Below are 20,886 nucleotides of genomic sequence, written 5' to 3' on the forward strand. Positions count from 1 at the left end.
TAAGAGATACGACCACTTAAGTGTAATTCGCGCGGGACAAAAAAAACGTATATTGCATCAAAGACGAAATAACAAGGGCAGTAAGAACCAATGGATATTAGCAGTGCGTAAATTATATAAAAGCAGTTATGTAAGTTGAAACGGTAATTTATAATGTTATCAAATCAATTCAAATTTAGTAAGACATTTATATTCTTGAAGACAGAACACACAAAAAAGATTAATTGGTCATAATCTTCTGAAAAAAACTCATCGATCAAAATTTACGAGCGATAATTTTACAAATGAAATAATTAAAGCCGCTAAAGTATGTGACCAAGATAAAATCCCGATCAGGTAAAATACCACTTTATTAACATGGATAAAATTAATAATTTTGTTTTTTAAGATATAAAAAAAAGATTGAGAACGTCGAATTATCCAGCTAGAAATTTTACTTCAAGCAATTCTACTAGTTGAATTAATTTAATCGATAGTATAATTTTGTTAGTAGATAGAATTATTAATTCTTTATTGTTTGACATAGGAAAAAAAGATTAGATTGACAATAATAGGACAACAAATTATATATTTAGAAACAATTCTGCCTATTAATCGACGGTTAAATCGTCAAGTAAAACAATATTTTATTAACGTAAATAGATTATTAATTTTTTGTTTGACAAATTTTTGCTTTAAACAATTCTGCCCATTAATCGACGGTTAATTAACTCGTCAAATAATACAATATCTTATTAACGTAAATAGTTTATTAACCCTTAAATGCCACACCTCTCAAGAATCTCGTAAATGACACAGGGGTCTAAAACACCCCAGCAGGAAAAATGTCTCCTTACTTATTGATTTTTTGATATTTAGTTATGAAAATTATTTTCAATGTTGTTCAAGGCTTAGAAAAGAAAATAAAATGCTTATATTGTTAAAATTTCAATTTCAACATAGTATAAAAAATTAAGATCGCCAACAGTTAAAATGTTGGCTCCAAAATCAAAAAAATAATAAATAATAAATAAATAAATATGAGCTCCATATTTGGCGGGAACATTTGAAAATATATCATTCTAAAGGGTCTGGGGTCCGCTGGACCCCAGGTGGCATTTAAGGGTTAATTTTTGTTGTTAACTTAAAAGAACTTAGAATAGGGACTCAGATTAGGAACAACAAAATCGTAACTAGAGTTCTCGATGTAAGCAATCAAGCTTGAATCAAAATCGCCGGTTAAATTTAATCGGAGTTTAATCGAAGTCGCGCTTGAAAATAATCAAAACGTGTCCGCTCTCGAAATTCGATATATCGATTTGTCCCGCGCCGAGCGCGTGTCGACGCGGAGTGGGAAGTGGGAACCATCTTTGAATGAACGCACTTCACGTGAACGTGAAAAGAGAAAACGGCTCAAAATGGCGGCGTACTTGGCAGTTTTCTGTTGTACGAAATAGGTTATCGGGGTGGTGTCTATATGCGATCGACAATTCCGCGGGATCTAACGTGAAGCTAATAGCGCCGCAAGTATTATTATGATCAACTCCAGATAAGACTCGTGTACACGGCGCGTTTTAACCTCCCGTATTATCGCGCGCAACCCGGAAGATAATGGCCGATAATGCCATCGCAGGCGACGACGAGCTCCTGAAAAATATTAAAACGCTCCTCTGGGGCTCGACCGTCAAGGAGGACGTTTTCAAGCGATGGGCGCAAGGTACTGGACCAGCGTTTTGCATCTCGTAGATGCAGCCGCACATCGTAGGCATACAAATTACAATCGTCGTGTCACGCCGGTTTAATGGCCGATCACTAGAGACAATTTGTAATCGTTTCCGCGAAAGATGGCACAAAAAAATCGTTTATCGCGCCTCTCTGAATGTCATTCCGCACAAAAAACTGTTGCTCGACGGCACTGTGAAATTGATAAACTTGACAATTTGACCCGGAGTAAAGTTTGAACGTTTGTTACTCATCTACCTCTTATGTAATAAATACAGAACATGATATAGTCGAAACGTAATATAGTTGGCGAGAGAAATGTTGCAAATATATTGTTGTATTTCCTATAAATGTGGCTATAACAGTTATCTCCGTTGTAGGCTTCTACTTCAGCATAGATGAACCTACCGCGCTTGTACAGAGAGAGGGCGGACCTTGCGCTGTGATAGCCGCGGTTCAAGCATTTATTTTGAAGCAGTTACTGCTGGAGAGCGACGTCATAACTTGGAAGGCTATCAAGGCCGAGAAATGTGATCAGCTGCTTGTGAAAGCCATGACTGAAATTATAACTCAAGCCGCCGATATTCAGGATCCTAAGTATTCAGTAGTGCACGCCAGTGATTCTAATGGCTTTGTGTCCGGCAAGGACGACACTGACTCGAAGTCAACCGAGTCGACGGTGAATCCAGCCCAAGATATTAGCGAGGGTAATCAAATTAACGAAACGCAAGCCGCGAAACAAGCGTCGTTAGAATCAGAGGTTTTTCATTCTCAATTAAGGTACGTTTACGTTCGAATATAACGTCCCAACAGAAGAATTATTTCGTTGTTCAACGTTTTTGATATTTTATCGATCGTCATTTTCAGGATATTTACCACGAGTAGCATCGATGACGTAGAGGATTTCTTCACGGAACGAATTGGAATGTTAAAAGATCAGTACGGTATACTGCTGCTACTTTATACAGTGATGTGTACAAAAGGAGTTTCGGAAATATGCTTCGAAATGTCGGACCCCACAGAACCCATGATCGATTCCACCTATGGATACGGAAGCCAAAGTTTAATCAATTTAATGCTTACCGGCCGGGCAGTTAGTCACGTCTGGGATCATGATCAAGATATTAGTGGATTAAGTGAGATGGCTTTTCTTTTTCTTTAAATTTAATGACTTTATCGTCTCGATTCTATGTATGTTTTAATGTAGCGCGATACTAGATTGGTCTTTCTGCATTAATACATTACGTTACGTATCTTGCAGAATTACGCGGTATTGATAAACAGAATACGGTGGGATTCCTCACTCTGCTAGAGCATTTACGTTATTGCGAAGTGGGAACATTCTTGAAATCACCGTCGCACCCGATCTGGGTGCTAGGATCGGACACGCATTTAACTGTACTGTTCTCTACGGAGAAACGATTAGTGAGTCCAGAGACGCCGTCGGAACAAGCGCGAAGAATTTTCAAACGCTTTGACCCGGAAGGGAATAACTTTATCGCGGCAAATTTGCTGCAGGACGTATTGGCGGAATTAGGACTGGTAGCTGATGCTGAATAGTATGTACTCGGTTTCTTAGTTTACACGTTATATACATATTGCGTTAATCGGCATATGTAAAAGTTATTTATATCAAATTTGATTCTAATTTTGATAGTTTCAGTAAGTTTTATAACAAAATATTCTTACAGCGTCGATATCATGAGGAAGAAACTGGATGGTGAAAATTTAGGGATAATACTTCTCGCGTCGTTTATGGATGAATTCTTTCCCGAGGAACCATGCATGTGCCCAGACATGTTTGTCTTGTATCACTACAATGGTCTACAGCGTAGCAATCCAGAAAACAGAGTGAAATATCACAAGGGACAAGCGGTATTGCTCGAGTGCACTGTAAAATGTATCATGGATAGCAATCCCATGCTGACGGTCCTGCAAACAAAGTGGCCAAGGATTGAGATACAGTGGGACATAGTACGAAATCCTAGTTTAAATTAGAATTTATAAACTGTAATATATATGTATACAATGGAGCTGACGCATAGAGTGACCTGACCGAGCGCTTCTATAGGATATCGTTGAGAGGATTACCATTTTAAGATCGTAGTCTAGTCAAATCGGCCATCTTCTGATTTGCATCGGTAAATACCGCGAGGACATTGAATATACCTGCCAATAAGGAATATTAATTGTTTCAACGAAAATATGTAGTATTCGCGTAACGCATGGTCAGTAAAAATCTATTAAGGATATCTACAATTTATGTCGAAGTATTGCACCACACTGACTATGTCAACGATATTAAAATAATTACTTTTATTGAATATATTGTCAGAAGCGCAATCTAGTTTCAGTATTTCTCAAAAGAGCATTTCAACGAAATTTCTCAGCACAATAGAATTTAACGGTGGTCGATTGCAAGTAATTTACAGTGACACAAGGTTATTAAAAGAATTCTGCTTACTCGCGAAGTTAACTTCATAATAAAGATCTTTAATTTTCACGGAAATTAACACGAATTCTACGTGGATTCTAATAAAATTCATTTTTGTTGCTTATTATATAGACGAAATATTACTAAAGTGTTATAAGGACGTCATTATTTTGAAACTCCGTGCGTTATTATTTTCGCTGTTCTTGCCATAAAAATTATTCGAATCGAAGAAATGTTTTCAAAAGCGCCGTATTTAATAAAGCTGTTAAATTCCATTTCACAAGTCTCCTTTCCCGATTAAGGATATAACAAAAATCAGGGCTATGGATTAAAAAATTGACGCGCAAGATAAAATGTGGTATGCACACTTTTGGAATTTCTACTTAATATATGATAATTTTAATAGATATTTGGTCAATGTTTATTTTATATGACTTTTGCAAAACTGCAGTTACGGTGTTAAATAATAAACTTACTACTTTTGAAAAATAGTTATTGCAATATGATTTCATCGCTTTGTATTAATAATTGAAATCCCACCTGTGGTGAAAATTTTTAAGCGATTTCACAGAGATGATGTATGTATAGATTCTAATATTTTATTTTTTGATATTACTCAAACATTTCTTTTGAGCATTTATTGGCAGTAAAATAGATCGATTTGACATGCTTAGGTACACTTAGGTATCAATTTATTGTTGCATTGACTATTTTGAACATGCGTTTACTGTTTTATTTACACGCATGAATCAAATACCGTCTATAAAATTACTAGATACTATCTGTTTAACGCTATTTGCATTATGTCCCATAATGGTATACTCCATTATGTTGTTATAAAAAAAAAACATTTATTTACTAAATTTTGAATTATATATACATTTTCAATCACTTGCATCATCAGCTTGATTATCGTCTCCGCCGCTACCCACAGAACTTTCAGAATTGGATTCTTCGTCTGAATCTTTAAGAGCTTTCCCTTTACTATTCTTTTTAGGTCTGTGTGTCTCAATGTCTGAACCTTCCTCATCCGAAGAATAAATATTCGATGCTGCTGAAATAAAGCATTTTTCAAATCACAAACGGTCCCAGTGGACAGAATGAATTAATCTAATATAACCTACGCGTAAAAGAATATAAAGATAATATATCTTGAAGTTAGAGATAACACATTCTAGTACAACGTAAAAAAATATTAGAGCAACATATTTTGATTCAAAAAACATTAAGATCACGTTTTACAATATAAAGAATATTAAAACAACACTTCTCAATAGAATGTAAAGAATGTTAAATAACCTTTGGAAAGAATCACGCCCTTTTTATATTTATTTTTTATGGCTGCCAATGAAATTGCACCCTCGTCATCGGAACCATCGTCGTGATAAGCATCACCACTGTACGCTCCTGCAGCACGATTAGTATTCCTAATACCACTGGTACTTTTCTTCGGTTTGTTTTGAACTCGCATAGCCATACGTAGTTTTTCTTCTTCTTTCTACAAAAGAAAAAGTAATTAGAAACATTGGAGTAATAATCAGTTTCAACATGATATGCATGTACAGAAATGATAATGTATACACACCTTTATCATCTCGTATCTGTTCTGGTCTGGGTTCATTCCTACTTGAGAAAGAACTTTAATGCCAGAGGTCTTTTGCGACCTATCGGCCAGAGACATAGTCATCTTCCTGTGCGTGAACGATTCAGTGGAATGCGGCCGGAATGTTAGTTTCGTTCGAAATACTGCTTGACCCTGCAGACCGGTACCTTGGCGAATATAGAGGTGATTGTGATCGCCCTGTAACGGCTGTTTATACACGTCAAAGATTTCCGAGCCCAAATGCAAGGACATGCTTCCGTCCGACCACTTTACAAATCTCGCGTTACTTTGCTTCACCATTTTGCCCTCATCGTCAAACAATTCCTTCCACCTCAAAGTATTTTCAACCTTGAGTTTCAATCGAGCGCGACCTTCCTCGTCCAGAGTCTCTTCCTCGTCGATTTCATCTTCGTAGGTCTCGTGATCGAACGGCCTTGTTTCGACAGACAGAAAATTCGGCAGCTTCACAAAGTGAATCTCGCGTCCCAGATCGGTAGTAATTTTTGGGATTTCTACGTCAATTCGAGTCTCTGGAGGTGGCTCTGGTTCTTCTTCCTTATCTTTATCATCCTCCTACACAGAGAACACACAATTTAATATTAAAATATCTACATTTCTTCATGTCGAAGTCCGTTGCGCTTTTCTTGCCACACATTACAAATAAGTAAATTTCTAAAAAAAAAAATGAAATAAAGACTTATTCGCTTCTCGTCCCATTAACTTACGTCTTCGATAACGGTTCGATGGCTTGGACCTTCTCCACCGCTCTCAGATCTACCGCGACTATGACTTCTACTCCTACTCCTACTCCTACTCCTGCTTCTACTCCTGCTTCTGCTTTTGCTCCTGCTACGACTTTTGCTTCTACTCCTACTCCGACTGCGGCTCCGTTCTTTTCCTTTCTCTTCTTCCTTTTTATCCTTTTCGTCGTCCGTACTAATGTCACTCGCATCACCGAACAGCGCGTCCGCGGTTGGAGCGACGCTATTTTCCTTCTCAGCTGTCTCGTTGTCGGAATCTGAGTGTATTACCGGTTTAGTTCGTTTAACAGGCTTTTCGGCATCTGAACCGGAACTGCTACGTTGCCGTTTATTCTTCGACCGTTCTTCCTCGTCGCTCTCATCGGATTTTGGGCTTCGATCTAATCGGAAAAAAGTTTCAATATTAAACAATACAATTAATTAGATAGTACAAACAGGAACTTATCAGAGAGAAAACATTCTGAATATTGCAACTAATAAAACAGCAGCACAAACCTCTCTGCTTGAAGGATTTGTTCGATTCATTGTCGCTCTTATCGTTTTTGGGACTCTTAGATCTAGATCTCTTGTCGTCAGACTTGTCAGAACCTTCTCTCTTTGTCGATTCGTCAAACTTCCTCGAGGACGCGGAAGAATTCGACCGCCTTCCCGCCGGGCTCGCGGAACCCGCTGACTTATTGCTTCTTTGAGAAGATACGCTTCGAGATCTGCGACTTTTCGGGGAATCGTAACCGGAGGCATTGGACGCGGGGGAAGCTGGAGTCTTGGACTTTCTCTCTACCGACCTAGACCTCGAGCTGATGGGCGACTTCGGACTCGAGGAGCGCACGCTGCCGCGCGGGGATTGCGAGCGCGAGCGCGATCGCGGTGACTTTCGCGAATCCGCCGAGCTGCGAGAGACCGCCGATTTCGGCGTACCGCTCCTGGACCGCGGCGAACCGGACTTGCCGCTTCTGGACCTCGGTGACCTAGAGGCGGATTTCCCGCTTCTGGACCTCGGTGACCTTGAGGCGGATTTCCCGCTTCTGGACCTCGGTGACCTTGAGGCGGATTTCCCGCTTCTGGACCTCGGTGACCTAGAGGCGGATTTCCCGCTCCTGGACCTCGGTGACCTAGAGGCGGATTTCCCGCTCCTGGACCTCGGTGACCTAGAGGCTGATTTCTCGCTCCGGACGGAGCCGACGCTCGAGCGCCTCGAGCCGGATCCAGCCGGCGACGGGGACCGACTCTCCGACTTACGACTGCCGTCCAGCTTGTTCGACCCGACTGGACTGCGGCTGGTGGACCTCGAGGCGCGGCTGCCGCTGGCGTTCGACGCGGGTGAGGCCGGTGCGCCGTTCTCGTCCTCGGAGTGCTCGCTCCTGGCGTTGCTCGACGTCCGCACCGGCGCCTGCGACGCTCGGCTACCGCTGCGGCTCGATCTCGAGGACGCGGACGCGTTATCGGACTCCGAGCCTGAAAAACATAATCGCGAGATCAGAGCACCGTCCGCGGTGATGAGGTATAACCTCTCGAGTAAGAATATCGTTAAACAAATCGGTTTTGTTTTATACTGTAAATACAGAATGATATACCGATATTTTCCCAGAGTAGCCGAATCTGCGAAGGAACGGTATAAATGATGGATTCATTGATGTTACGTACCAGAATCGCCGCTGGAATCGCGTAAGGTTTCTCGTACCGGTGACATGTTTACCATGTGTTTGAGGTTCGCAACGAAACTGTTTTAAAACAGCTTCGAGCTGCTTGGAGAGAAACGGCTCGCACGTAAGATTCAGCAGCGCATACTGCACAGAAAGAAACGATACCGCAGCTAATCACCTTTCCTTATTTTTATTTTTGTGTTAACTTTTTTTTTTTTAGGAAAAACAAGAGGCTAAGTGTGACGTGTCCCTTACAGCTGAACTTCCAAATCTTCGATCTTTTCTCTTTTTCTTTTAAACGGTTAATTATTATGTACCTATTTCATTTTAAGTGCAGAGAGTGCAGCAACGAGCGAGAAACTTTTGACAGACATCACAAATCGATGTTACACTTTTTTTATGAATTTTGGAACACGCATCGTTATTGTAAATGATATAGCATATATATCTATATGTATATATATATATAAATTATTATTTATATACCAGTATAATTAATATAATTAATTATAATTTTACATTCAAAACAATATATAAATAAATAATTAGAGATTATATTATTACATATTTCAGTCATAAACATAGATTTTCAGATACATAGTTATTAAATGTTTTATTAATAAAATTCAAATCAGATAGGGAAAAAAGGATATACATAAATTTAATATATACAATTTTTTTAAATAACATAATTTATATTTGTAATAACATAAATACGTCTGTGCTAAGACCGTTTATATGTATAATAATAATCGTAAACATTTTGCAGCATTGCACGATTTATAATTGTATACTAAAACAAACACGCGTTATTGCATATTATTTCAACAAAGGTTTATAACATTTGATTAGCTTTGGAACAATATAAACATTTTTGAAACTTTCCAGTTGAATTACAATTGATTCGATATTTTATAATGCCCAACAAATATATCAATCATTTCTCGCATTTTTTCATTGTAGGATCGAATTTTTATCAGTCATCTTTCAAATTGATTTAATATGCTGTTAAAGAATTCTGCTTGTGTTTATAATAAAAATAGAATAAATAGAATCAAAATAAAATTGAAAAAGTGTATCGAAGTAGATACTGATTTGAATAACAAGTATATTTTGACAAGTATCAGAGAATTCCACCATCAACTCGGGAAATTTATATATTAGAATCTGCTAGAGAATTAAATACTGAATCTTTTACTTTATACATTAAAATAATGAACTCAATACGGATTACAATCTTATTAATACGTTCTCTGCAATCACAAGATGGATAAAAAAAATTGAATAATTTTTAAGCGAGAAGCAATTCGGCATAATGTATATGTATATAATGATTTAGATTTAAAAGATCCATAATAGATGAAATACAGAGGCAGTAAAGTAGTTGAACAACTAGTCAACAAAATAGCTAATTGAAAGAAAAATTAAAATTATCCAAACATATTCTTGTCAAATTGCTTCTTTCTTTCTTGCTGAACACTATATACTTAATCACAGATGTTCTCAAAAGTCGCTAGAAAGGCATATACTAATAATCAGCCGTGCAATAACAGTCCAAGTGTAAAATATATATCGTCAGTCACCTACTACAAATTTATTCGTAGTTTCTCAATTGAAAAAAGCGTCATCATGAAATAAATTGGACCCGCGAATCTATGAAATTATCTATACGTACGCATGATATTATTCATTCCATCTATGCTATCTATGTAATCGTACTTAGCAAGTACTAAGCTTTCATTTTGCTCGTTATAAATAATTGAGTATTCAGAATGGCTGTCCTAATAATATTCCATAATACTATAGTTTGCTTGAAAAGCTGAAGAGGCAATTGTACGCATATTACATTATTTTTTTTATAGACAATTTTTATCAATTTTTTAAATATATTTATAACTAATATACATGTTTGTTTTGAGAGAATGGAAATTAACGAAGAAAATAACTATTTCTTATACATATTTTCACTCAAATCGAGTAAATAAAGATTAAACCTTCGTTTACTCCGCACAGCAATCGTTCATTATGTAATTTGAAATTTATGCATGGAATTAACGGCTAGAGACTAGGGCTGGTGATTTGCTTCGAAGGTTTCGATATTCCAACTTCGAAGCTTCGAAGACACTTTAAACTTCGAACTTGTGAAAAATAACAGCCCTATTAGAGACCAAGTATGTGTGTTGTGTGGACTTGAAATATGATTTACTCTGAGTGTATAAAGATGCCTTATATGTAATTTTATAACAAATTCCCATTATACACCCAAAGACAATTATACATGTGTAAATATAATATACATCTATCTACAACACACAAAACTCCTATTTTTAGTTTACACGTTTTATCTATTATGCTTGCAGTTCTTGTAGCTTCTTACACGAAGGTGTTTCGAGATTTTTAGCTTTCATGAATAAATCTTGATCTCCCAAATTACGGGCTTTCCACATTATACCTTCCCCTATTAGAAAACAAATTTGAAATATCTTGAGAATGTTTACAAAGACATTTATGTTAACCATATTATAGCAGCATTGATGAAAAACATGATAGACGTATTGGAAGAGATAAAAGAAACAAATACATACTGTAATTCCTTTCTCTGGCGCAGCTTTGCCTCAAATTACTCACGTACTCCTCTTCAATTGAAATTTCTAGCCTACGTAAACTCCCTTGATATTCACTATGAAAGTTCTCTTTAACATAATATTGAACTTTCAAAACTTGAGTTGTTCTACCCACAGAATATTTCCTGCAAATGAGGAGAAAATCACGTATCTCATCCTGCGAAAATCTTTATTGACATTGGAATAATTACACAGTACAACAAATTTTCAAAAATTTCTCAAGTTTTTTGGACTAAGGATGTATATGCTATACTGGAATGTGAACTCTACTCTAGAAGCGAGATGGATTTTGTTTCCAATCCGACCTTTTTTATTGCTGTACTTTTCGAGAATAACGGAATATCATTGACCGCAATCAAAAGTTCGCTAAACAGACACAGAAATGGAAACAAAGCAACCCATCTTTTTCTTCTTGGTGCCCGGACGCTAGCAAGGGAGCTCGCATTCCGGGACACGTGGAACTTTCCGAAATGGATTCCGATCGGAATTGTTTAGTTGTTTCCTAGATTTCTATCGTGTTTTCTAGGGAAAACGGAATAATTTCGATCGGAATCCGTTCCGAAAAGTTCCGTAATACGTGCCCAGGAGACTGAGCTGAATTTTCCCCAGTTAAAAAACTTGAAAAATTATGGGGCGTGTTGTACAGTGTTACTCGTGAGTTATACTTACGAACTCGAATGCAGACTGTATACCGGGTCGGATATGAAAAAACTGCTCATCATGGTTAACAATATTAATAACAGAACTGGCAACAGCTGAAGAAATGACGTGTATCCATTCGCTTGCTGAAAAACGTTGTGTTGATTTAAAAAAAGAGAAAGAAAAAAGAACAGTACTTTGAAATTGGGCTTAACGCCTTTCTGTTCTACCTGATTATGAGCATGTTGCGCTTGTGCCTCTGACTGCCGCATCCATCTCCCACCTGGTCGACGCATATAGAATTCTTGTTGCGGGAAGCCGACGCCGAAAAACATGTTGAATAACTCTTCGGCTGTGATATCGGCTAAAGAGATATTATAGATTATATTTTGATACATGATAGTAGGGGAGCTAGCTCCATTTTTTCGTGATTATTTCGGTACTTATGAAACTTTTTGTGGTGATTCAGAATGTTATTCAATGATCAAAGTTCCGGGGACTGACAAAAAAGTGGGTCTCAAAACCCTCATAAAATATTGTAAATTCCACAGTGCGACTTATGAATTTTTTCCTTCTTTAAATTCACCATTGATGGTCATCAGGACTCATTTTAATTCTTATTGTCTTTTCATTATTCAAATAAATAATTAAAAGTACTACGTAAACTGAAGCCAATATCTTTTTTTATGGTCATTTATTATATAATCAAAATAGAAAAAGTAATGAAAAATAGCATTGAATCATAAAAAATAAATAAAAAAAGCTAGGAATCTGTTTCTTCTTCTTCTTCTTCTTCATCGTATTTGTCACTATCATTTAGGTCATATTTATCCTCAGAAGTGTCGTCACTCGATTCTGTAACATTGTTTAAAAATCATGATATGATTGTTTGACTACTGATTTTTTTCTTTTTCGAAGAAAAAAATTGACGCATACCTAGTTCACCTTCCTCATCGTTATTCAGCCGTCAGACGATAGCAAACAATCATATCATGATTTTTAAATAATGTTACAGAATCGAGTGACAACCTTTCTGAGGATGAAGATGACCTAAATGATTGTGACAAATACGATGAAGAAGAAGAAGAAAAAGATTCCTAGTTTATTTATTTATTTTTTATGATGATGATTCAATGCTATTTTTCATTACTTTTTCTGTTTTGATTATATAATAAATTACCATAAAAAAAGATATTAGCTTCAGTTTACGATGTACTTTTAATTATTTATTTGAATAATGAAAAGACAATAAGAATTAAAATGAGTCCTGATAACCATCAATGGTGAATTCAAAGAAGGAAAAAATTCATAAGTCGCAGACTGTGGAATATACAATATTTTATGAGGGTTTTGAGACCCACTTTTTTGTCAGTCAATTATGCTAATAGTCATAGAATATATCACAGAATTATGGTGCAAAATGACTGACATACCGAAATGACTTGAAAAAAAAATGACATTTTTGGGCGGCCCTACACCCACAAGCGACCCACTATTTTGTCAGTCAATTTGCAAATAGTCATAGAATATATCAAAGAATTGTGGTGCAAAATGACTGACATACCGAAATGACTTGGAAAAAAAAATTTTTTTTCACAAGTGGGTGGCTATACCACCCAAAGCGAACCACTTTTTTGTCAGTCCCCGGAGCTTTGATATGAATAACATTCTGAATCACCATAAAAAGTTTCATAAGTACCGAAATAATCACGAAAAAATGGAGCTAGCTCCCCTACTATGAGAGAACTTGTACGATAGTCTCACGACACACGTCTCCACTTTCAACACTCTCTCTTACCTTCGAATCCACGAGTATAGTTATAATGCGTATGGCCTTGGCGGGTGTGCACATTCTGCATTCGTTCTTCTTCAGGACCGTACGTGTCGTACTGTTTCCGTTTCTCCATGTCAGTAAGAATAGCAACCGCATTACCAATAGCTGCATAAAAGATTTCTCGCATAAATGCAAGTAAATTCGCAATAGCAAACCTAATTTCACTTTTTTCCCCACTGTCTCGACATACCCTTAAAAGCTTCGGCGGCGCCTGGCGCCTTATTCTTGTCAGGATGTAATTGAAGCGCCAATTTCTTGTAAGCCTTCTTAATGTCACTGTCCGTAGCGTCTTTGCTGACTCCCAAAATCTCGTAATAATCCTTGCATTTCTTTATCCTACAATAACCAAACAAAAAGAAACATATTTATCCAAGATAATTAAATAAGTAAAATATAAATTGATAACAGCATTGTATTCTCAAGTAATCAAAACAATCTCGAAATACCTACCTCTTCACGTGTTCCAGCTGATCTTTCGAATATTCAGAGTTACTCTGGGAATGTGTTCCGTCTTTGGCTACATTTTGTCGCTTTCTAACGTTAGGCTCAGCCGACTCTGATTTCTGATTCTCCTTGGTGAGTACCGTCACTTCCGCCAGCAGGTCTATAAATACAAATTATTTGGTTCCTGTAACCATCAGTACTCTGACTAAAAAAGAAGAAAGGTGCGTTCTCGTGAAATGTAAGCCTGAAAGCCTTTTATTCCGCCTGAGTATACGTGGGCTAATGCAAAGTCAACAAAGAAGCCAAGATTCGACGCTGTGCTTCAAACGGAGTGGAGAGATCGTGAGCTGACACGTACCCTCGGCTCTTTTCGTCGGATAGAGCTTCTGGGCCTTGCGAGCAAACTTCTCGGCTTCCTCGTACTTTCTCTCCCGCATAAACCGATCCGCGAGCTCCATGCACCGCTCCGCCTCGTCCTTGTTGCTGTCCATCTCGTCCGTCGTCGCGAGAGGTGCCACGAGACCCACGAGAGTTTACCCAGTCAACGGAATTCAGACGCGATCACGCGGTGACGGGGCAGAATGGTAAATAACGCGAGGCGTGAACACTGAACCCTCTGCCTCCGACACTCCAACACGGTAATTCAGTTATTACGTCACGAGCATCGTCACGACAGCTGACAATGAACGGCTGAACGTACTGAACGCAGACGACGCGAGATACGGCAGGACGGGCGCCATCAAGCAATCGCCAATTGCCCGCTAATAACGGTCAATTGTCACGCGAATAAACTGGTCGCTGTGCGTCAAGGAAGGATTTCCAGGCGATTTACGGGATGATCGATATGTTCGGGAAATTCAAAGATTCCGCGAGCAATTGGCTTCTGAAATCGGGATGTCGTACTTGTTGAACGCGGATTGGCTATCGAGCGGGGTATCTTCGATGGCCACGGGTCTCTTCGTTTTATCTGCACTTTCTGCAATCGGATTTTATCGATCCTTTTTCTTCCTCCGACGTCCGACTATACGTCTTATCTCGTTTCAGCTACGGAAAGTACATATACAAATATTACAAATACAACAAGCAATAACCTAACACAGACCTATCACGAGACCGAGCATATATGACGCGTACGAGGGGTCTGTTCTATTTAGCTCAAGTTCTTGCACAGTTGATCCTTTTCTCCTTCTCTCTCGAATGTGAGAAGAAAAAGAGGAAATATATGCGTGCAAGAACTGTGCAAGAAGTTCAGCTAAAAAGAACAGGCCTTATGTTCAGCAATCTTATGTCTATTTCTATCAATGCAGTTTAACGTTAATCTCGGTTTAATTTACCTAACTTTTTATCTTTTTCTATTTTTAAAACTAGAAAAAGATAAAAAGTAAAGGCCATTGCATGTAACAAAGTTTTAGTCATAATCGTAAGGCCATAAGAAAATAGACCAATCACACTCGATTATTCTTCGAGCTCAAGGAGAATAATCTTCTTCTTCTTCTTCTTATATTTGCATTGGCTCCTGCCTCTAGTACGAGGACAATATGGCCAGCATTTACCCCTGTTTGCGTAAAAGTCTGAATGACTGTTAGCGTGGCAAAGTCTAAATGGAAATCACTAAAAACTGAGTGAGAATCAATGCAGACAGTATCAGTCGCAATACTTAAAAAATTTTCGTTCCGGACAAAACACGTCCGAACAATCTCAAATATCGATTACAATTACTTGTTTTACTCGATTGCTTGATAGCTCGCGCTCAAGGAGAATAATCGACTGCAATGGCCTTAAATTAAACCCAGAAAGTTAACCTATGTTGGTAGAAATAAACATTACTGCTTATATTTTTTGTTATGATTTTTATTTTCTGCCGCGTCTTCTCAAGCAGCATGAAAGAGGAATGTCGTTCTGTGATTGGTTGAAAGTTGCACGCCGTGAGAATTGTTCACGAATAAACGGCAGGGGAGAAGCCATAGCGATTTATCGAACGGTCTTCTAGAAAACGCTTTATGAACACACGCATTTATCTTTCACTTCGCGTGTTGCTAGAGAAGCGTAAGCAGGCACGATGGTGAGTTTTACGCGTGTGTTCTCGTTATATCCGTTTTTCTTCTTGCAATCCTATTCTCCCGCACGTGAAGACGCTCAAAAATCATATCTGCAGACTCTGATCTCGTTTCGTATGTGTTTCAGTCGGCTCACAAGACGTTCATTATCAAGCGAAAGCTTGCGAAAAAGTTGAAGCAAAACAGGCCGATTCCCCAATGGGTGAGAATGCGGACTGGCAACACTATCCGGTGAGTTCGAGCCTAATTAATTAACAAATATAGCTCTTTACATGACGTAAGAGATGTGCCTGCGTGATATGTAAGATGTGCACATTTTAATTCCGTGTATTGGTTATGAACATCCTTCGTTCTCTCATTGCATATAATTGTGCAAATGTTGATGTAGTATGTGTATTAAAATAAAATTAGTATTACACCTTATATCCATAGTTTATAATCTTGATTGTGAGAAAAAATTAAAATATTAGTTCTGAATGAGACTTTAATATTAGATATTTCTTTAGTTTTATATCATCTTTGTATAATTTGATATTATTGATCGTTTCGACTCGACGAGAAGATAGATATCATTATTAGAATTTTACTATAGAACTATAGATGCAGCACATACTTATGTTTGAGATTATTTTATAATATTAAGATATATAATAGAAACATTATTAATGAAGATTTATAAAGGTTTATATGTTAAAACTGTAACTTTTTTGTTTTCAGGTACAACGCTAAGAGGCGTCACTGGAGAAGAACCAAGCTAAAGTTGTAAATCACATAATTCCATGCTTGCAGATAATGAATAAAGATATCACTTCTGTATAAGGAATAAAATCTCTCATTTTCTTCTATTCAATATCTGTATGACTATCTACAACATTAACACCTATACGATACACAATTTTTCGTTACTGTCACTTCAATAATGTACGATTTAAAATAAAACGAATATTGCAACCTTCAGGAAATTGCACGTCTGTAATAAACCACTGCCAAAAAAAGAGTGCTAAAAGATAGGACATATTATATTTTTATATGTATGATACTAATGTATTAGCTTTCATATAGTATATATTTACAGTGTTACATATTCATAACATTACAAAGAATTCGGTATTTTGCGTTCGTGCGCTTCTTTCAACCAATCGTTCAACAAATCCTCGCCAGTCTTAGGATACGGTAGGTAATAATGCTTAGGTGGTGGTCCTTCCTCCAAGCGTACAAAATAATGGCAATACCTATAGTGTATGGTTCCCTTGCGTCCAAAAGCATGACGCCGTAATCCCTTTATTACGATACCTTTAGTAGCGAACGATTCCGCTGAAAAAGAAACGTTTTCACGATATTAATCGAATTGTTAGAAGACTTAGGAAACAGAATGGTTCGTAGATACATGTAACTGAGGTTTCGGACATTAATTGATATACTCACCAACCCACAAATTACTTTTAAATTCAACGTTGTGCTCTTCCACGGCCAACCGTTGAGCTTCTAATATAACTTCCTTCGCAATTATAGCGCCTTTCTTTTGTAAAAAACTCAACTGTTTCACAGCTTCGTCCACGGACATTCCTCGCACAAAACCCGCGATGTACCACATCTTCTTCGGACTGTATTTTATATTAGCTTTCATGTGGCATACATACTGAGAAACAAATGTACAAAGTGATCAATAATAAACTTGATAACTTAATATTTAATATTAAAATTGGCAAAATGCAACTTACAGCAGGTCTTCTTTCTTCACCCGGCTTTTGAGGTGGAAATACAGTCTTATTGTAATCTAAAAATCCTGTTGGGGCTTCGTAGTTACTCAATTTACCTCTGCATATCGCAGAAATATGGAAACTACATGCTGGCGCAAGATTTGTTGCATTTGACAATATATTCGTCCTGTTTACAGCGGATCTGCCGTACAACGCTAAATGCTTGACACACTGACGAATACTCTGCATTTTCTGTAAATATGAAAATCTGCCATATATCAATATAAAGCATTAATTATAATTGAGTTACGACAAAATTATTACGATATATTTTGTTTCATACGGCGAAGAGATAACAAATTTTAAGATTTTCTGATAAATAAGATTCATATATAGTAATAAATAACTCGACGGAGTTTTGTGAGGCGATGTTCTTTTACAGAGCAAAGCATATAATATAACCTATAATAATCGTTTAAATTGAACTCTACAATAGAAATTGAATTATACTAGACACGTACTTGCCGTGGATAAAAAAATACTTTTGCAAGAAAGATTTTCAGTTTATGAATATATCAAATGCGTATTAGTTTCGTATTAATTACACTTCATTTCGTAAAAATAAATTGATTTTTAGCACACACATATGAGGGCCAACACCTCACATCGCTTAACACTAACCTCGATATGCTCGATATGATAAATGGACGCAAATAAACGCTTGTTGTTTTTTATAAACGCAGTTTATTTTCTGCACTCAAAATGAAATAAGCGTCATTATAGGAGAACTAAAGTTTAATTTAATAATTATATATAATTTGAATTTGAATGTTACATATGTAAAATTAAACGGTGTGAAAAGAGAAGAAAATAAAAAGTATAAAAATTTATCTACAAAAAATAAATCTTAGAATAACTTAGAAACAATCAAAACAACCAAAACTGTAATTAATTTAATTGGCGATTAACTTATCAAATAATATCTGTATTAATTTGTTAACATGAATAAAACTGTAAGTTTTTATTGTTCGACATACGGAAATATTAGATTAGGAATAACAAAATTACGTAGCTAGAAATTTTGCTTTAAGCGATTTTGCCGGTTAAATTAATCCCCAATTAAATTGATCAGAGTTTGGTCGGAGTCATCCTTAAATCAATTAGTTACATTGTTGATATTAAACAAATTGTAACATTTAAAATATAACAGAAGAATAATAAATTGATTTTTGTTAAAACTGTTATAAAAATTTTAATCTAGTACTCCTGTATCATAGTACAATATAGTAACAAAAATAACGATTTGAAATACAAATCTTTACACGAGTCATTTGTAATTTACAACTTCTCCGTTAGCTCGGGTACAGCCTTAAATAAATCTGCGACTAATCCATAATCCGCCACTTGAAAGATCGGTGCTTCTGGGTCTTTGTTAATAGCCACAATCGTCTTAGAATCCTTCATACCGGCGAGATGCTGAATCGCTCCCGAAATTCCAACTGCTATGTACAGATTCTGAAATCACAATCATGTATGCAATTATTGCACTCAAGATAAGATAAGATTGAAACGACTAATAAAGCAAAGTCGTATTATTATTTTTTTTACTTACAGGCGAAACTATTTTCCCAGTTTGTCCTACTTGCATATCATTTGGCACAAAACCAGCGTCAACTGCGGCGCGAGATGCTCCTACTGCTGCATTGAGCTTGTCTGCCAATGTATAAAGCAATTGGAAGTTCTCTCCGGATTTCATTCCACGTCCACCGGAAATCACAACTTTAGCGGACGTCAATTCCGGCCTGTCGGACTTGCTGAGCTCTTGTTTAACGTATTCGACTTGATTCGAAGTGTAGTCGCCAGCAGGGACACTCTCGCATTTAGCGTCACCACCTTCCAAAGGTAGCGGCTCAAAAGAGGTACCTCTCACCGATACTACCTTCACGTTATCTTTAGATTTGAGAGTCTGAATGGCATTACCGGCGTATATGTTACGTACAAAGGTATCCGAAGCTTTTATATCGACAATATCGCTTATTGGGGATACGTCCAACTTAGCTGCAACCTTAAACAGATTTATATATGAATTAGTATAAAATTAACGTAGTTGGTACAATCTTTTGGCGGAATAATCAATTGTGAACTAACTCGGGGGAGCAACGCCTTGCCAAATGCGCTCGCACCGGCTAATATATGCGTGAACTTGTGCTCGTTGCACAGCTTAAGTACAAGCGGCGTCAACGACTCCGCGGTAAATCCCTTAAACGCATCGCTGTCCGCGTGGAAGACCTTGGACACGCCTTTGGCCTTGCACGCATTCTGCGCAACTGCCTGACATTTCGTGCCAGCCACCAGGACGGTAACGTCGCCGCCGATCTTCTTGGCAGCTGTCAACGTGTTGCAGGTGAGCGGCAATAGAGTCTCGTTATTGTGCTCCGCAATGACCAGAGAAGACTCGTAACGTGCCAACGAGCCGAACTGAAAATAAGTGACATTTGTGAGACATTTAAATTGAAAAAAGATCTACAAATTAGAAAACAATCCGAAATCTGTTTACGATACAGCTAATCGAGTTTCGAACAAGTGTAAACAGCGAGTTATCTTACGTTTCTCACAAAAATAGATCGAAAATGTAGTTAGCGTTAGAATTGGAACGAATCTTTGAGGTCATGGTGCTCGGAACGCAAAGTATATATACGAATATCATATGATCGAAACGGGAAAACAAATGAGAGATGAAAATCGACGAATTCGAGAAGTATGCTCACTTTGCTAGTAGCCCGTAACGTCCTCGCGCAGGTAGAAAACATCGTTGCGGAAATTCGTGTTCTTTTTCGCCTGTAACGTTGAACGTCTAAAAAAATAAAGCTCCCTAATCAGTGACGTCCAAGTCCAAAGTTCTGCCGGGTTATAGCCAGGAATGTCAATTGGTAAGTGCATCAATCGCGGCAATTACTGCTATATAATGGAGTGTATTATTGCACATTAAAGGGGCATATACGTGACATGTATTTTAAAGAGATTTGCTTTATCGAATATCTATCAATAGGGTTTGTAAATACTCCAAATCGTGCATAAGTACGAAATGCGTCGGCATGTAATACATTTAAGCTTTATTCAGACGGATCTGCGTGATGCATCCCTAAGGGTGCGGTCACATGGACTGATATTTTTCGCGTAACGCGTATCGCGTGACCAATCAGAAGCGTGAATATGCGTAACCAAAAATGCGAAACGCTTCTAATTGGTTACGCGGAAAATACATGCCATGTGACTTCAGCCTAAAGCCATGTGTCCACGATGCTAGAACTGCGTCCGGAGTTTCGGTTTGAGCCAATCAACATGCAGCTCTTACAGAAAAGCAGCAGTTTTATTGGCTTAAACCGAAACTCGGACGCAGTTCTAAAAGCCTTGTGTCCACGATGCTAGAACTATGACAGGAAATA

General features: G+C 37.5%; 6 protein-coding genes and 1 long non-coding RNA gene across 12 annotated transcripts; 3 read left to right on the top strand and 4 right to left on the bottom strand.

Moving 5' to 3' along the window:
* Positions 1–1,334: 1,334 nt before the first annotated feature.
* On the top strand, positions 1,335–4,626 carry LOC139768932 (ubiquitin carboxyl-terminal hydrolase MINDY-3 homolog). 2 transcript variants are annotated; one of them, XM_071699595.1, is made up of 5 exons: positions 1,335–1,740; positions 2,082–2,481; positions 2,569–2,837; positions 2,963–3,260; positions 3,393–4,626. In XM_071699595.1, the coding sequence occupies exons 1-5, from the start codon at positions 1,686–1,688 to the stop codon at positions 3,697–3,699; spliced, it is 1,329 nt and encodes a 442-aa protein (XP_071555696.1). In that variant the 5' UTR covers positions 1,335–1,685; the 3' UTR covers positions 3,700–4,626. The 2 variants fall into 2 exon arrangements, with proteins under 2 accessions (XP_071555696.1, XP_071555694.1); XM_071699593.1 differs by having other exon boundaries at positions 1,336–1,696.
* Atu (Another transcription unit) lies at positions 3,686–8,283 on the bottom strand. Of its 2 annotated transcripts, none has more exons than XM_071699592.1 (7): positions 8,144–8,283; positions 6,995–7,954; positions 6,464–6,879; positions 5,721–6,311; positions 5,435–5,633; positions 5,016–5,186; positions 3,686–3,870 (listed from the first exon to the last, which is right to left on the bottom strand). In XM_071699592.1, the coding sequence occupies exons 1-6, from the start codon at positions 8,196–8,198 to the stop codon at positions 5,020–5,022; spliced, it is 2,388 nt and encodes a 795-aa protein (XP_071555693.1). In that variant the 5' UTR covers positions 8,199–8,283; the 3' UTR covers positions 3,686–3,870; positions 5,016–5,019. The 2 variants fall into 2 exon arrangements, with proteins under 2 accessions (XP_071555693.1, XP_071555692.1); XM_071699591.1 differs by having other exon boundaries at positions 5,016–5,189.
* LOC139768937 (uncharacterized) lies at positions 7,880–8,947 on the top strand. 3 transcript variants are annotated; one of them, XR_011717454.1, is made up of 3 exons: positions 7,880–8,014; positions 8,093–8,266; positions 8,363–8,947. It is a non-coding gene; the product is annotated as an uncharacterized lncRNA (long non-coding RNA). The 3 variants fall into 3 exon arrangements; XR_011717456.1 differs by having other exon boundaries at positions 7,884–8,000; positions 8,088–8,266; XR_011717455.1 differs by having other exon boundaries at positions 7,897–8,014; positions 8,088–8,266.
* LOC139768933 (dnaJ homolog subfamily B member 12) lies at positions 8,737–14,617 on the bottom strand. The gene is made up of 8 exons (XM_071699596.1): positions 14,042–14,617; positions 13,690–13,843; positions 13,430–13,575; positions 13,204–13,344; positions 11,636–11,769; positions 11,436–11,551; positions 10,728–10,891; positions 8,737–10,600 (listed from the first exon to the last, which is right to left on the bottom strand). The coding sequence occupies exons 1-8, from the start codon at positions 14,172–14,174 to the stop codon at positions 10,491–10,493; spliced, it is 1,098 nt and encodes a 365-aa protein (XP_071555697.1). The 5' UTR covers positions 14,175–14,617; the 3' UTR covers positions 8,737–10,490.
* A 980-nt stretch (positions 14,618–15,597) lies between these two features.
* On the top strand, positions 15,598–16,590 carry Rpl39 (ribosomal protein L39). The gene is made up of 3 exons (XM_071699600.1): positions 15,598–15,745; positions 15,868–15,971; positions 16,458–16,590. The coding sequence occupies exons 1-3, from the start codon at positions 15,743–15,745 to the stop codon at positions 16,504–16,506; spliced, it is 156 nt and encodes a 51-aa protein (XP_071555701.1). The 5' UTR covers positions 15,598–15,742; the 3' UTR covers positions 16,507–16,590.
* Positions 16,591–16,787: 197 nt separating this feature from the next.
* Mrpl22 (mitochondrial ribosomal protein L22) lies at positions 16,788–18,135 on the bottom strand. Of its 2 annotated transcripts, none has more exons than XM_071699599.1 (4): positions 17,962–18,135; positions 17,462–17,708; positions 17,166–17,379; positions 16,788–17,054 (listed from the first exon to the last, which is right to left on the bottom strand). In XM_071699599.1, exons 2-4 carry the CDS (start codon positions 17,687–17,689, stop codon positions 16,834–16,836), a joined length of 663 nt encoding a protein of 220 aa, XP_071555700.1. In that variant the 5' UTR covers positions 17,690–17,708; positions 17,962–18,135; the 3' UTR covers positions 16,788–16,833. The 2 variants fall into 2 exon arrangements, with proteins under 2 accessions (XP_071555700.1, XP_071555699.1); XM_071699598.1 differs by having other exon boundaries at positions 17,462–17,692; positions 17,962–18,134.
* Positions 18,136–18,666: 531 nt separating this feature from the next.
* Positions 18,667–20,477, bottom strand: Wal (electron transfer flavoprotein subunit alpha wal). The gene is made up of 4 exons (XM_071699597.1): positions 20,209–20,477; positions 19,589–19,918; positions 19,053–19,505; positions 18,667–18,955 (listed from the first exon to the last, which is right to left on the bottom strand). The coding sequence occupies exons 1-4, from the start codon at positions 20,248–20,250 to the stop codon at positions 18,779–18,781; spliced, it is 1,002 nt and encodes a 333-aa protein (XP_071555698.1). The 5' UTR covers positions 20,251–20,477; the 3' UTR covers positions 18,667–18,778.
* Between the last annotated feature and the right edge of the window lie 409 nt (positions 20,478–20,886).

The sequence above is a fragment of the Temnothorax nylanderi genome, unplaced genomic scaffold (assembly GCF_030848795.1).
Source record: "Temnothorax nylanderi isolate EJ_2023f unplaced genomic scaffold, tnyl_v1.0 TNYL_tig0019_pilon, whole genome shotgun sequence".
Taxonomy (NCBI): domain Eukaryota; kingdom Metazoa; phylum Arthropoda; class Insecta; order Hymenoptera; family Formicidae; genus Temnothorax; species Temnothorax nylanderi.